At 46.1% G+C, this 12,970-nt stretch overlaps 1 protein-coding gene across 8 annotated transcripts in view; it reads left to right on the top strand.

Annotated features, from left to right (window-relative positions):
* Positions 1-11,667, top strand: part of COL6A3 (collagen type VI alpha 3 chain) — a 95,494-nt gene extending 83,827 nt beyond the window's left edge. For all 8 annotated transcript variants that reach the window (XM_027875203.1, XM_027875201.1, XM_027875202.1 and 5 more), the window contains 3 exons: positions 832-930; positions 9,062-9,226; positions 10,832-11,667. In XM_027875203.1, the coding sequence (XP_027731004.1) occupies positions 832-930; positions 9,062-9,226; positions 10,832-10,872 (305 nt within the window). In that variant the 3' untranslated portion in view covers positions 10,873-11,667. The remainder of the gene's footprint in view (positions 1-831; positions 931-9,061; positions 9,227-10,831) is intronic.
* Positions 11,668-12,970: the final 1,303 nt, after the last annotated feature.

Below are 12,970 nucleotides of genomic sequence, written 5' to 3'. Positions count from 1 at the left end.
CAATGGGGGTTTCTTTTTTTTTTAATTTAAAAATTTTTTTAGGCAATTGGGGTTAAGTGACTTGCCCAGGGTCACACAGCTAGTAAGTGTCAAGTGTTAGGATTTCTTAAAGCCAGCCCCTCCTACATTGTCACTATATTAATGGAATCTAAGCAGAAATCATTGCATCTAATTCATTGTCATGCTTTGAAAAGACTTTTAAGTCTGTTTTCTCATTGTACAAATAAAAGTATTGTTTGTACGTGGAATCAATCAGCTGGGGACAAAAACATAATTTAGCCATCTGGTCAGTCCAATCGTCCGGTCTCCCAATGTTCTATTTTGGTGATGCTCACTGATCTCTGGACCTATTTTGCTCCTGCCTTCCCAGTAGAATACAAAAGCCTTGAACAAATTTTTGGCTTGCTACCCCCTCTGCCCAGCACAGTGCCTGGCACGCAATAGGGGCCCAATGAAATCTTATTGAATTCAATAATATAATATTTCTGAGAAGACGGTTTAAACAATAGTTCATAGAAAAACTAGGGAATTGCCCAGGAGGTTAAAGGTTGCCTGGGTTTGTTGGTTTAGGGACAGAATCAGGGGCTGGAATAATGAGTTTTGAGAATGATCAATCAGCATTTATTAAGCACCAACCATAAGCCAGGCACTTAAGGGCACTTTTGTTAACAGAATTGCCCTGACCCCATTTCAATGCCTGGTCTTCACTCTAGGCTTAGTAGAGAGTTAAGCCTGAAAGATTTTTCTACAAGAGGCTAAGCACTGCTGGTATTCCTCAAAGGTCCATAACTTCCTGCTTTTCTAATAGCCAAACTTACTTTGTTCCTATAGAGAAAATCCAGTCTCCACCCCCTCAGCCACCAAAGGCGGCTTCAAGCGCCACACTCAACCTCATGGTGAATTCTGAGCCATGGAAGGGGATGGATGCAGGTGAGTCACGACACTGTGAAAAGCAGTGCTTTGGGGTCCAGATCTTGGTTTTCATGAGCTTGGGGAACTTCCAGTGTGGAAATTCTTTCCACAATGCAGATCAGCAACTCCCTGTAACTTACAGTTTTAGAAAGCTGCCTGGGCTGTTGGGACATTAAATCACTTGCTTGGGGTCATACAACCAGACTCTATCAAAGGCAGGACTCAAACCCAGGTCTTCTTGACTCCAAGCCCAGTCCTGTCTTCACTCAGCCACTCGGCTCCTCAAACATAGTAGATGTATGCACTTGCTAAAATATTTTTGACAGCTTTTGTTTTTATATCACCTTTATTTCCAAATATGTCCTTCCCTCCCTCCCACCCGCAGAGTCATTCCTTATAACAAAGAATAAAAAAAGGAAGAGGAAGACAAGTTGCTTAGCAAACCTCACCAAAATATCACCTGGGTCTGAGTCTGATAGTGTTCACAGTATTCCACGCCCATAATCCCCCACCCCGTAAAGAACGGGGAGAAGTTTCTTCTCATAGCATTCCTTAGGCGGCAAGCTTGGCTAGTATAGTTACCCAGAATTCAGCCTCAGCATTTTTGTTGCTGCTGGCTTTTTCTATTGACTGTATGGTAGCTAGAGATAGCATTTATTAAGCTCTTACTACATGGGGATTCATGTCCAAGCAAGTGATACAGTCCCTATCCTCAAGGAGCTTACTTCTGGGGGGGGGGCTGAAGAAGACAACATGATACATTTCCTATATTATGTGATTGATCAGGGAGTACTTGGAAGCTGATCAGCAGTTGACAGCTGCCTCCAATGTGAGATAAATCTGGCACTGGACATGTTTTTCATTCACTAGATAGTTGAGGGTCTAATAGGTGCTAAGATACTCTAGAAAATACAGACCAGAGGCAGGCGTGCTCAAGAGCCGGTTGTCTAGGAGGGGAAGGGAGAAATGGGCAGAAACATGGTGCAGAATCTATGATATATGAGGGTCAGTCTTAGGAACTGGGGAAGTTAAGTCTGGAGAACAGCAGATTTGGGGTGGTAGTGGGGGGTGAGATCAGAGCTGGCTGAGAAGGGAACTCCCAGTGTGGACACTCTCTTCACAAACGTTTATAACTTTTAGGGAGTTGCCTAGTGGTGCTGAGAAGTGAATTGATTTGCTCAGGGAGGCACAGACAGTATGTGTCAGAGATGGGACTTGAGCCCAGGTGTTCCTACAAAGAACTCCAGTGAAGACCTGTGGTTTCCAGGCATTCCCCCTAGGGCACACATCCTGAAGGTTCTCCCTGGGTTACGAAGGACCCAAGAGGGAAACTGCGAAGGACAGGATCCCATGAACCTATGAGAACAGTTTTCTCAAAGATTTGAATTGGAGAAGAAATTTACTGTTAGTCTAAGGACACTCGTGTGTGTGTGTGTGTGTGTGTGTGTGTGTGTGTGTGTGTGTGTGTGTTGGGCATGGTGATACTACCTCAACTCATATTTGTTTCTTTTAAAGGCTGATGATAACGTTGACACCCAAGGTACTTTTGTTTTGGTTCAGTCATTTCAGTTGTGTTCAACTCTGTGTGACCCCATTTGGGGTTTTCTTGGCAAAGACACTAGAGTGGTTTGCCATTTCCTTCCACAGCTCATTTTATAGATGAGGAAATTGCAGCAAACAGGGTTAAGTGACTTGCCCAGGGTCACACAGCCAGTGAGTGTCTGAGGCTAGATTTGAATTCAGGAAGATGAATCTTCCTGACTCCAGGCCCCAGGCTCTATGCACTGTGGTGTCACCTAACTGCCCTAGGTAAAGAAGGTACTTTATGAATATCAATATCCTCTGCAAACACGCCTCCCACCTACCAATAAACTCTCAGCGACTCCCCTAAGATTACCCATTTGGGGCTGAACGGAACTTTATAGATCACTGAGTCCACTGCACCGGCTTTAGTTGTAGAAGCCCAGAGAGGTGGAGTCATTCTCAATGTCGCATATCTCCGGCGGCCCAGGTTGGATTTAACCCCAGGCTTCTCTGACTCTCTAAATCCAGCCTAGATTCTCCCACATCATGCTGTCCCTTTTTTGTTGGAGCAGGAGAATTCCCTCCTCATTCTAGCATCCATGAGTCATGAAGAGAAAGATAATCCCAGCATCAACTAGGGAGATTTGGAGATCTGTTATGGGTGGCTCAGAAGGATCAAGAAAATAGAAATGGTTTTTCATGGATATAAACAAGAAAATCTTTAAATGAGGTTCTGGCTTTGTTTCTACTCCCTCCCCTTTCTTTTTATGGTGAGTCACAAGGACCAGAATTAGGAGGAATTTGCAAGATTTACATTGGAATCTCTCCCTGTGAACCTGTAGAAAAGGCTAAGTGGCTTCTTGGGCTAGAGACCCAAAGCAGATGTGGCCAGGAGTATGGTGCAGGGGAAAGAGTTGTGACCTGGGAGTCGGGGGACTTCCTCTGAATGCTGGCTGTGCTACCTCCTACCTGTGTGACCTTGGGTCACTTCATTTCCCTGGGCCTCAGTTTTCTCTCCTCTAAAATGGGGGGATTGGTCTACATGGCCCTTCCAGCTCGAGATCCAGGAGCTTCCTTAATGTAGCTTGGTAGACCAAATCAGCCATCCCAAGGGTTTATTTCTTCTTCTCCTCCCACAAAGTCTAATGCCCATTTACCTCCCAAGGAATCCTGCTTTGGGGAGCTACTCTTTGGACAATGATTTTGGGATTCTTGAAATCAAAATGGACACATTTTATTTTCCCCCAAACCCACAAATGAATGAAATTGACAAGCATATATTAAATGCCTACTATGTGCCAACCCCTGTGCTGAGTGCTGGGAATATGGAGGAAAAAAAACTGCCACAACCAAACAGTCCCTCCCTGCCTTCCAGGAGCTTACAATCTGTTTGGGGGAATCCCAAATCCCACATAAGGCCAACAATGCTGCTTCATCTACTTTGAAGTTTAAACGCATCGCAGGTTAAATTGAATTCAAAGAGTTGGCTAGTCTATCTTTTTACAGAAGGGTAAGGAGAACTTTGGAGACATATTCTGGTTCAGAAGCTGTATTTGTCCACTAAGGAGCTCTGCAGAAAACACCTGGGAGTCTTTGCCTGGTGTCTCCATCCCCAGTTAGCTGCTTCCTCTCTACTTTGCACCTCAAAGTGGTTTACAAAAGAACACAATTAAAATGGTGAAAACCCCCAACCAACCACTTTTCCTTTAGTTCATTTCCTCAGCACCCCCTCCCCACTCTTCTTGGAATTCAGTTTGGACAGATCCCTCTCTGTTAGATTTTGACATGGGCACCCAGTGCCAGGACTATCAGATGAAGAGGTTCTTTGACCAGACCAACCAGAGCTGTGCCCGGGCATGGTGTGGTGGGGATTCCAATAGATTTGAGACAGAATCCGAGTGCATTAGCAGATTGTGGTGTTATGTAAATACCCGCACAGGGCAGCCCCTTCTGCCATAGGTGGCATCATCAAATTTTGGACCCTCATTTGTTACTTTTGCCCCTCCCCCCAAACAACCCTACTTCTTTCTCCACCTCTACAGCAGCTGAAGGAGCTGAAGAGCAAACTCTTCTGGGTGGGCATTGGTTGCCCGGTAATTGGCTTCCATTGGAGCTGATCTCACCTTTAACATCACTCCTGTGAGGGCTGCTTGACCATGAAGGCATTTCTACAGCATGCTTTGCCTCTAGGGGGATACGAAGGAATGATCACTTTTTTCTCTTTTAATTTCCTGATTGCCTCAGAAGAAAGCACCTTGATGCTCTGAGCTGCTGCCTTCTCAGAGCTAAGGTGTTTCACATCCCCATTAACTCTTGCTTCTGCCCCAAGAACATGGCTTGCTTCCTGGACACATGCAGTTATCCCTCTCTGCTAACTCAGCATCACATCCTTTGTCTCTTTAAGGCACTGCGTCATTAGATGGTCAGCTAGTCTTCATGATTTTGAGTAATACAAGTGACAAGGGAGAAAAATCAGGTGAAATGATGGGCAGAGACCGCCAGCCTAGTCTATTCACGACTCGAGGTCCTATGAAAGAAACTGCAGTCTGTTGTGAGCACAAATCAAATTAGTGATGTGAATGGAAACGTTCCTCCCCCAGAACTGCTGTTTAGTCACTTGTGCTTAGGGAAAGAAACTCCAAGCAGAAAAGGCAGCAAAGCCCCTGATAGTCAGTTGCAGGCTCACCTTGGCAAGCAGGCATCCTCACTGTGAAGCCTGTACGATGCTTGGGAGTGGTGAGGGGAGAGAGCACCCCTCCTGACCTTTGCTAGAAGCCTAAGGCAGAACGGGAGGAGTCCCAAGTTATCTGCTTAATGAGAAGGGATGAGGAGGCAAGAACAGAAGTTGCTTTTACTTTTAAAGTGTGTTGACTGGGTTGATCAGCAGTCATTTTTAACACTGTCCCCAGTGATGGGGATCGTGTGGACCAGCCAGGAGACTCTGGCCACGCGTTTCCTTTAGCAAGGAGCTCAAGTATAGGGCTCATTGGAAGGCACCAAGATTCAGGGTGAACTCCACAGGAAATCACCCAGTCCAGCAGGTCAGAAAAACTTCAATGATTGCTCCCATTATATCTATAAGGAGAGAGTTTGGAGGAGAAATGGATGAATAAATAAAGTGTAGGGAGAAAGAACTGTAATTAGGACAGGATAATCAGGGCATTGGCCCAGGCTGCTAAAATGTAGAATTCAGACTATACTTAAGCAAGTGGAGACAATTAAGCTTAGCACCTTGTTAACCAGCATCATTAGTGAAAATAGAAGCTATCGGGGACTCGTTTTCTCCTCTCAGGGAGCATAACACTGGTGAATTCCTCTCTAGTCTGGCCCCAATATCTGCTCTTTCTTGGAGGCAGCTGTCAAGCAATAACCGTCTGGTATCCTGGGGTTTCTCTCTATACCCAGATAATGTTCGCTGACATTCATATAGCATGTTAAAGTTGGCCGGGCACTTTACAGAAATGATTTCACTCAGGTCTCACAATAGCCCCATAGAACCAGCACTATGGGTATTACTACCCCCATTTTACAAATGAGGAAACTGAGGCACAGAGCAGTGACTTTCCTGTGGTTTGCTGCAGTCAGGAATCGACTACTAATCCTTTAAATTCTCATCCAGTTTCTGTTGGGGATCAAGATAAAGGACAGCTTTGCTTTCATTAGTTTGTGTATGAGGAAAGAACAAAAGAAAGGCCAGAAGGAAGCACAGACCAGCAGGACAGCTTTGAAAGTCTCGGGCTGAATTTATTACATACTGAAAAAGAAAAGCAAGCTCGACATGATAGAGATTCACAGATTCATGCACAATCTTCTCTTTCTATTCTACAACATTTGTGCAAATGCTCTTTTTACTTTGTTTTTTTTTTTAAGTTTAAAAGGAAAAGAAATAGTAATTTTTCCCCTAGAGGCCTAAAACTAATGACAAATGTGACTATGTTTATAAATTGACCAGAAACCTCCTCTGTCTCTCTCTATCCCTAATTATTTAAATCTGTTTTCTTTTTTTGGTAGACACCTATGATTTCAAAATGAGAACTCCCAATATGTAAATTCTCTCCGCTGATGTAGATTAGCAACTCCCCCCTAACTTAAAGTTTAGAAGTTTTCAGGGCCCTGAGAAGTGATGATGTGTCAGAGGTAGGCCTTAAATCTAGGTCTTCCTGGCCCCACAGCTGGCCATCTCCCCACTGGCCACACTGCCTCTGGCTCCAGGAGCATGCGCAGATATTGATGGTTTTTAAATGCTGGCTGGTGTCAGACGTCCCTCTCGATGACTGATGCTTTTAGGCCTGGTAGGCATCTCAACCCCCAGAGCAGATGTAGGGTCTGCATGATGACGAGATGGCTTGTGCCTGCTCGGCTGCAACCCTCAGAGCTCTGAGGGTCTCCTGCAGAGGGCTGGGCCAGTCATGGTCTTCCCAAGATCTGGGACGGAATCTCTGGAGTGGGATTTGCACAGAAACGCCTGCTTCCCTTGCTGGCTCTCATTCCAGACTCGATCCCTCCTAGGACACCAGGGCCTATGTTGGGGAAGCCTTCCTGCCTCTACATCCATTTCCCTTCCATTTAAGGAAGGCATTTCTCCTTGGCTACTGCCCATGTTCCATCCCTCAGAAACAGACAGTTGGGTAAGACGGGCTTTTAAAAACCCATCTATTTAAAGAGCCAGAGGAGGCTGTCTAAGGTGAGAGGTTCATGGTCTTCTTTCCCTGCTGTTTCCATTGACTCCAGACAGGCAGGAAGGAGAGGTCAGTCTACCCCTTGGGTCTGAGACTTCTCTGATCCAAAGACCAACCTGGTCGTGACTCCAGAGTTATGTCTGAAAACTCAGATCCATTTCAGGGAGGACACACAAGTATCTACAACCCCAAAATGGTAACAGGGAAAATGCTGCCTCCAAGTACTTGGATGGCCCCCATGGGGTGGGTGGGGGGAATGAGCCACGTTCTGCTTGTGCCAGAGAGCAGAACCAGGAACGATGGGTAGGTGTCACAAAGGGTGTATTTAGGCTTGATTAAGGAAAACCTCCAAACAGGGAGAACTGTTAGAAAATAGAATGGGCTGCTGTTGGAGGGAGGGTCTCCCTGCCCATGGAGATCTTTAAGCAGGGCTGTTATAGAGGGAGCCCCTGCTTGGATACAGGCTAGGCTGAATGGCTGCGGAGGGGCCTTCTAGATTGGAGAACCCATGTATCTGGTTCTCAGTGGGACTTTTAGGTGACTTTCAAGCCCCTTACTGGTCAGGGGTCTGCTCCTACTGAGCATCTCCTGGACTCCAGAGCCTGCTTCTGAGAATGAAATAAGTTGCCTCTTGCTGTCCCCTGGTGAGGATGCCTACTGAACTGGGGGAGGGGTGGGGCAGGACAGAAGTGGAGGTAAAGGGGAAATGGGAATTGGATCCCACTTGGTGCTCTTTCTGAGCAGTCAAGCCGGGCTGGGTGTCATGGCAACCCGTAAGACATCTTGGTGCTCATCTCTCCAGGGGTGTTTCTAGGCAGCCCGATCTAGGATGAAATGTTCAAAGCCCTTGGTCGTCAGGAAAATGATAAAAAAACAAACAAACAAAAGGGTCCATCCTTCCTTAGGAATTGGGAACTTCACATTTTTCTCTGCAGCTACTTGGGATGCTAGAGGATCAATCAGGGAGTGGGTTACACGGGAAGGGGATGATGAGAAAGTCAAGCTGCCTCCCTTGGTTAAAGGAAAATATGCCCTACATCAGAATAACTTCGCTGTGCTGGAGTGCGTGTGTGTGTGTGTGTGTGTGTGTGTGTGTGTGTGTGTGTATCTGTGTGTGGATTTTGTATTGATGAGTATTTATCTTCAGTTCCTCACTTAACTCTGCACTAAAAGCTCCACAGAGAGCTAAGACACCCTCACCTCAGAGGTTTCCTCTGCTTCTCCCAGAGCCTGGTTCTTGTTCAGAGTCATTCATTGGGTGTTGTTTGGGAAACAGGCTTGGGCATTGGTGCTTCTCAGCTCTGAGGGTCTGGGCTTTTTCTTGGAGGTTGTGGGGGTGGCATGAGGGAAGGCTTGGGACATTAGCTATAAAGAGAAAGAAAACCGCCTCTCTCCTTTTCTCTATCCACTTCTCTATCCACTCTCCTTTCTTTTACCTTCCCTTCTCCTCCCCTCTGCTCTCCTGTCCTATTTTTTCTCTTCTCTTCCTTTCTCTTTTCACTTTCTCTCTCCTCCTTCCGTCTCCCCTCCTCTCTCTGTCCTCCCTTTCCTCTTTTCTTTCCCACTCTCTTCTCCTCCCATCGGTTTCTGCCCTCTTTCTGTCTTCCTCTTCCCCTGCTCTTTCTCCTTCTTCCTTTTCTCTCCCTCTCCCCCCTTCTCTCCTCCCCTTTCCTCTCCTTTCCTCCCTCCTCCTTTCTCCCTCTCTTTTTCCCTTTTTTCCCCTCCTCCCTCTTCTCTCTCTCTCATCTCTCCTCCTCTGTCTCTTCTCCTCTCTTCTTTCTTCCTCTCCTCCCCTCTTTGCTTCTCTCTCCTTCCTTTCTCCTCTCTCCTCTTTCCCTTTCCCTCATTATCACCTCCCTGGCTGGGGGAGCCCTCACTGATGCCTTGGCCCTCGCGGTCAGCACCCAGACCTGCCATGATGCTCTTTCCTCTTTTCTGAATTCAAGATGTCTGCAAGCGACCCAAGGAGATAGGGACATGCCGGAAGTTCAACCTGAAATGGTTCTATGACCCCGAGACCAAGAGCTGTGGCCGCTTCTGGTACAGCGGCTGCGGCAGCAACGGCAACAACTTTGAGACCCAGTCTGACTGTGAAAAGGCCTGTTTGCCTGGTGAGTGGCGCTGACTCGGGCCCCTCCCCTCTGAGACTGGCCCTGTCCACGGGCCTGGGGCTGCCCCCAGCTTTAGGTCATGCTCGCCAGAGAGCAAAAGAGACAAGGGTGAGGGTTTACCAGCGAGCTCTCCCTCAAAGGAAGGCATCCTAGCCAAGGCCCCGGTGAGAACCCCACAAATTCTTTCTTCATTTTCTAGACATGCCCTCCCTCCCTCACTCAATCATCTGCTGTAGCTCCCTCGTGCTTTATGAGCAAATGCAATCTTTTCTGTTTGACTTTTAAAGACATTCATAGCCAGACCTCAACCTCCTTTTCCAGGCTTATTTACTCCCCGTTCCAAATGCTGGGCTGGCTGCGCACAGAAAACCCTTCATTGTGCCCCACTGCCTGAAATGCCCTTCTTCCTCACCTTTGCTATCTGGAATCCCCTTTTCCTTTTAGCCTCTGCTCACTCCTCACCTTCCAGCTGAGGCCTCTCCCCTTCCTCCCAGCAGCTGGTACCCCTCCCCCATAAGCTTCCGCATACACTTGTGTTTATTCTGTGTGCGTATTTGCATATAATTGTCAGTTGTTTTCCCCAATAAAACGGGATCCCCTCAAAGACAGGGATTGTCTCCTTTTTTGTCTTTCCCCAGCATCAAGCACAGAGCCTGACACATAGTAGGTGCTTAACTCAGGCATGTTGATTGATTGGTTGCCAGTGGGGGGGCACCTATGATCACTGGCCCCTCCTTGACTCTGCTGGAATGGGGCCCTGGGAGGCCAGAGGATGTGCCTAAGAAGCATTCCCCCAAATGTTTCCAGTGTGTGACCCCCAAGCTGGGAACTCTGACCATAAAGTCAATTCATTTTAAATCAACCAAAACATTAACTGTTGACAATGGGCAAATCCCTGTGCCAGGTACTGGGGAAATAAATGCGAGCCAGTCTTATCCAACACACTTATGAAGTAAGCCCTTCCCATGGGACCTGTGTGCTGGGAGCACCAAGCTTAAAAGCGAGAGAACTGGGATTCGAGCCCAGTTTGAGCCAAATCCTGTGCTTTTCACATTCTGTTGATTTGTCATCAGTGCAAAGGACAGGCTTCCAAATTCAGCCTCTCACGACCTTGTCTCAGATCTGGAGTCATCACTGTGAATTCTGACCCATGCATCACAGAATGTACAAGGAGCATGGAAAATCCCCTCAAATTAAAACAAAAATGCTATTTTAAAGACAAATTCAGTTAAGTAGGAATGGTGAGAGGAAGCAGCAGCCATCCCCCTTTGGACTAATTATTCTTACAAAATGGCTGCTAAGTCCAGATTCTAGCTGCTGAAGTGCTATCTACACCCTTTGAATTTCTCTGCTTTGGGCATAGCCCTATTGCCCCACCTTAGTTCTACCTCCAATCAGATTAAAGATACTTCTAGAGTTAATTTTCATAGTCAGAAAATGTTTTCCCCTGTTTGTTCAATAACATATATTCTCTCTCTCTCTCTCTCCCTCTCTCTCTCTCTCTCTCACTTTCCCTCTCTCCCTCTCTGTCTCTTTCCCTCTCTCCCTCTCTGTCTCTTTCCCTCTCTCCCTCTCTGTCTCTTTCTCTCTCTCTCCTCTTCACAGCAAACATCAATCCTGGAGTCATTTCAACAATAGGCACCTAACCGTGACAGACTGTCGACACATACCTCTTCCAGAAGCACAGGACTCAGCTATTCCCAACTAGCCCTCGTAGAAGCTATGGGTAGACAAGACCGTGCACTGTACTATTTCGTGCTTTACCTTATGAGCAACCCTTGAAGGAAATATTTTTGTTTTTTTAATTTTTTTTTTTTTTTTGCTGCATGACCTATCAATATGGTGCTAAATGTGTTTGTGGACTGAGTGCTCTTGTCTTCGGGTGGTCATAGCTTCTCCCTTCCACATTATGAAATACAGACACCCCCCAGCAGTGTTGCTCATGAGCAGTTTGCCCAACTCTCATTCCCAGTGGAGGTTGGGATTCCACTCATTTGGGGCCCCGTGTAAAATCTCCAGCAGGACGCCCCTTGACTCCCTGCAGCTGTATTATCTAGACTTGCTTAGCTCATCATTTCCCTAACCGAGCATGACTTGAGATGGGAAGCCTCTGTGTGAGGAGCTGTTTCTCCCCAGAGGGATCAGCTTGGTGTAGCTTCGCTGGGCTAGATTTCCATCTGATTTCTCTTTGTCAATGTTCTGCACAGAAGTAGCATAACCAGAAGCAAGGAAAACGTCTTCGCACAGATACACTGCTGGGACCCACGCCTCAGTTAAAGATTTTAAAGTCCTGGTGTAGAATGTTCTTGGCATTCCTCTGATGTTGTGTGTTTTATAGAATAAAAATATGGGGAGGGAGGGATTTAATTTTTATTTTGTTTTTGGGAAATCTACACAAAGAAACTTTTTAAATAAAGTTTAATGGAGGTTTTTTGAGTTTGGATTTCTTGTTCTTTTTGGCGAAATACTGTCAGATTTATCCCCTGGGTTGATGGTGTGAGAGGAGGATACAGAAGGAGGAGGCATTAAATTGGTGAGATAGGACTGGGAGCAGAGACTTCAGAGTGGAGACAACCTTAGTAGTCATATAGTTCAACCCCCTCACATTGCAGATGAGGAAACAGGTCTAGAGGGGAGAAGTGACTTGTCCAGAATAGTGGTAGTAGTAGTGGCAGCAGCAGCAGCAGCAGCAGCAGCAACAATAATAACAGTAGTGGTAGTAGTAGTAGTAGTGGTAGTAGTAGTAACAGTAGTAGTAGTAGTAGTAGTAGCATCAGTGGCAGTAGTAGTAGTAGTAGGGGCAGCAGTAGTAGTAGGGGTAGTAGCAGCAGCAGCAATAGTAATAGTAGTAGTAGTAGAGGTAGTAGTAGTAGTAGTAGGGGCAGCAGTAGTAGTAGTGGTAGTAGTAGTAATAGTAGTAGTAGCAGCAGCAGTGGTGGTGGTGGTGGAGATGGTGGTAGTGATAGTAGTAGTAATAATAAAAGCTAACATTTAAATTGTGTTTACTATGGGCCAGATGGTGTGCTAAGCGCTTTACAATTATAATTATCCCTTCCACATCACGACTTTCCCCATCATGGTTCCAATATATCATGGGTCGGCAAAAGAAATTAAATGGGGATTTTGGGGGAGTTTTGCAGAAGCCACAGGTGACATGTGAAGGTCAGCAGATGACACAGAAAAAGTTGAAAAACTCAGAAATGCACAAAATGTATGTATAGTACTGTAAACACTCCACAAAAGACAAAGAAAAAATTCAGACTTCTTCTCTGGTACGCAGGGAGGGCCAAAAAATGTTATGTGAATTTTCCAGATCGAGGGGTTCTGTGCCCCTAATTCCTGTGGTGTAGAAAGGATAACTGTAGTATCTCATTTCATCTTCATGACAACTCTGAGAGGTGTGTGCAATTATTATCCTCATTTTACAGATGAGGAAATTGAGGCAGATAGAGGTGAAGGGACTTGTCCCCATGGCTGGTGTCTGGGGCTGGATTTGAACTCATCTTGCTGACTTTAGACCTCTATCCACTGCGTAATTCAGTAAATGACAGGTGGGATTTGAACCCACATCCTTTGATTCTCAGGCCAGGGTTTTTCCTACTACACCACATTGCCTGTCTTATATTATGTCTCTGAGTTGGAGCAAGATAGAGAATTAGCATGGTACAGTGGAAGGTAACTTGGGATTGACGCCATGGAGATTTAACTCCAAATCCTATTTCTGACACTTAACAGTGTTGTCCC

The sequence above is a fragment of the Vombatus ursinus genome, unplaced genomic scaffold (assembly GCF_900497805.2).
Source record: "Vombatus ursinus unplaced genomic scaffold, bare-nosed wombat genome assembly UNPS02014808.1, whole genome shotgun sequence".
Taxonomy (NCBI): Eukaryota; Metazoa; Chordata; class Mammalia; order Diprotodontia; family Vombatidae; genus Vombatus; species Vombatus ursinus.
The sequence above is the reverse complement of the archived record's forward strand: the minus strand, read 5'-3'. Positions and strand labels throughout refer to the sequence as shown.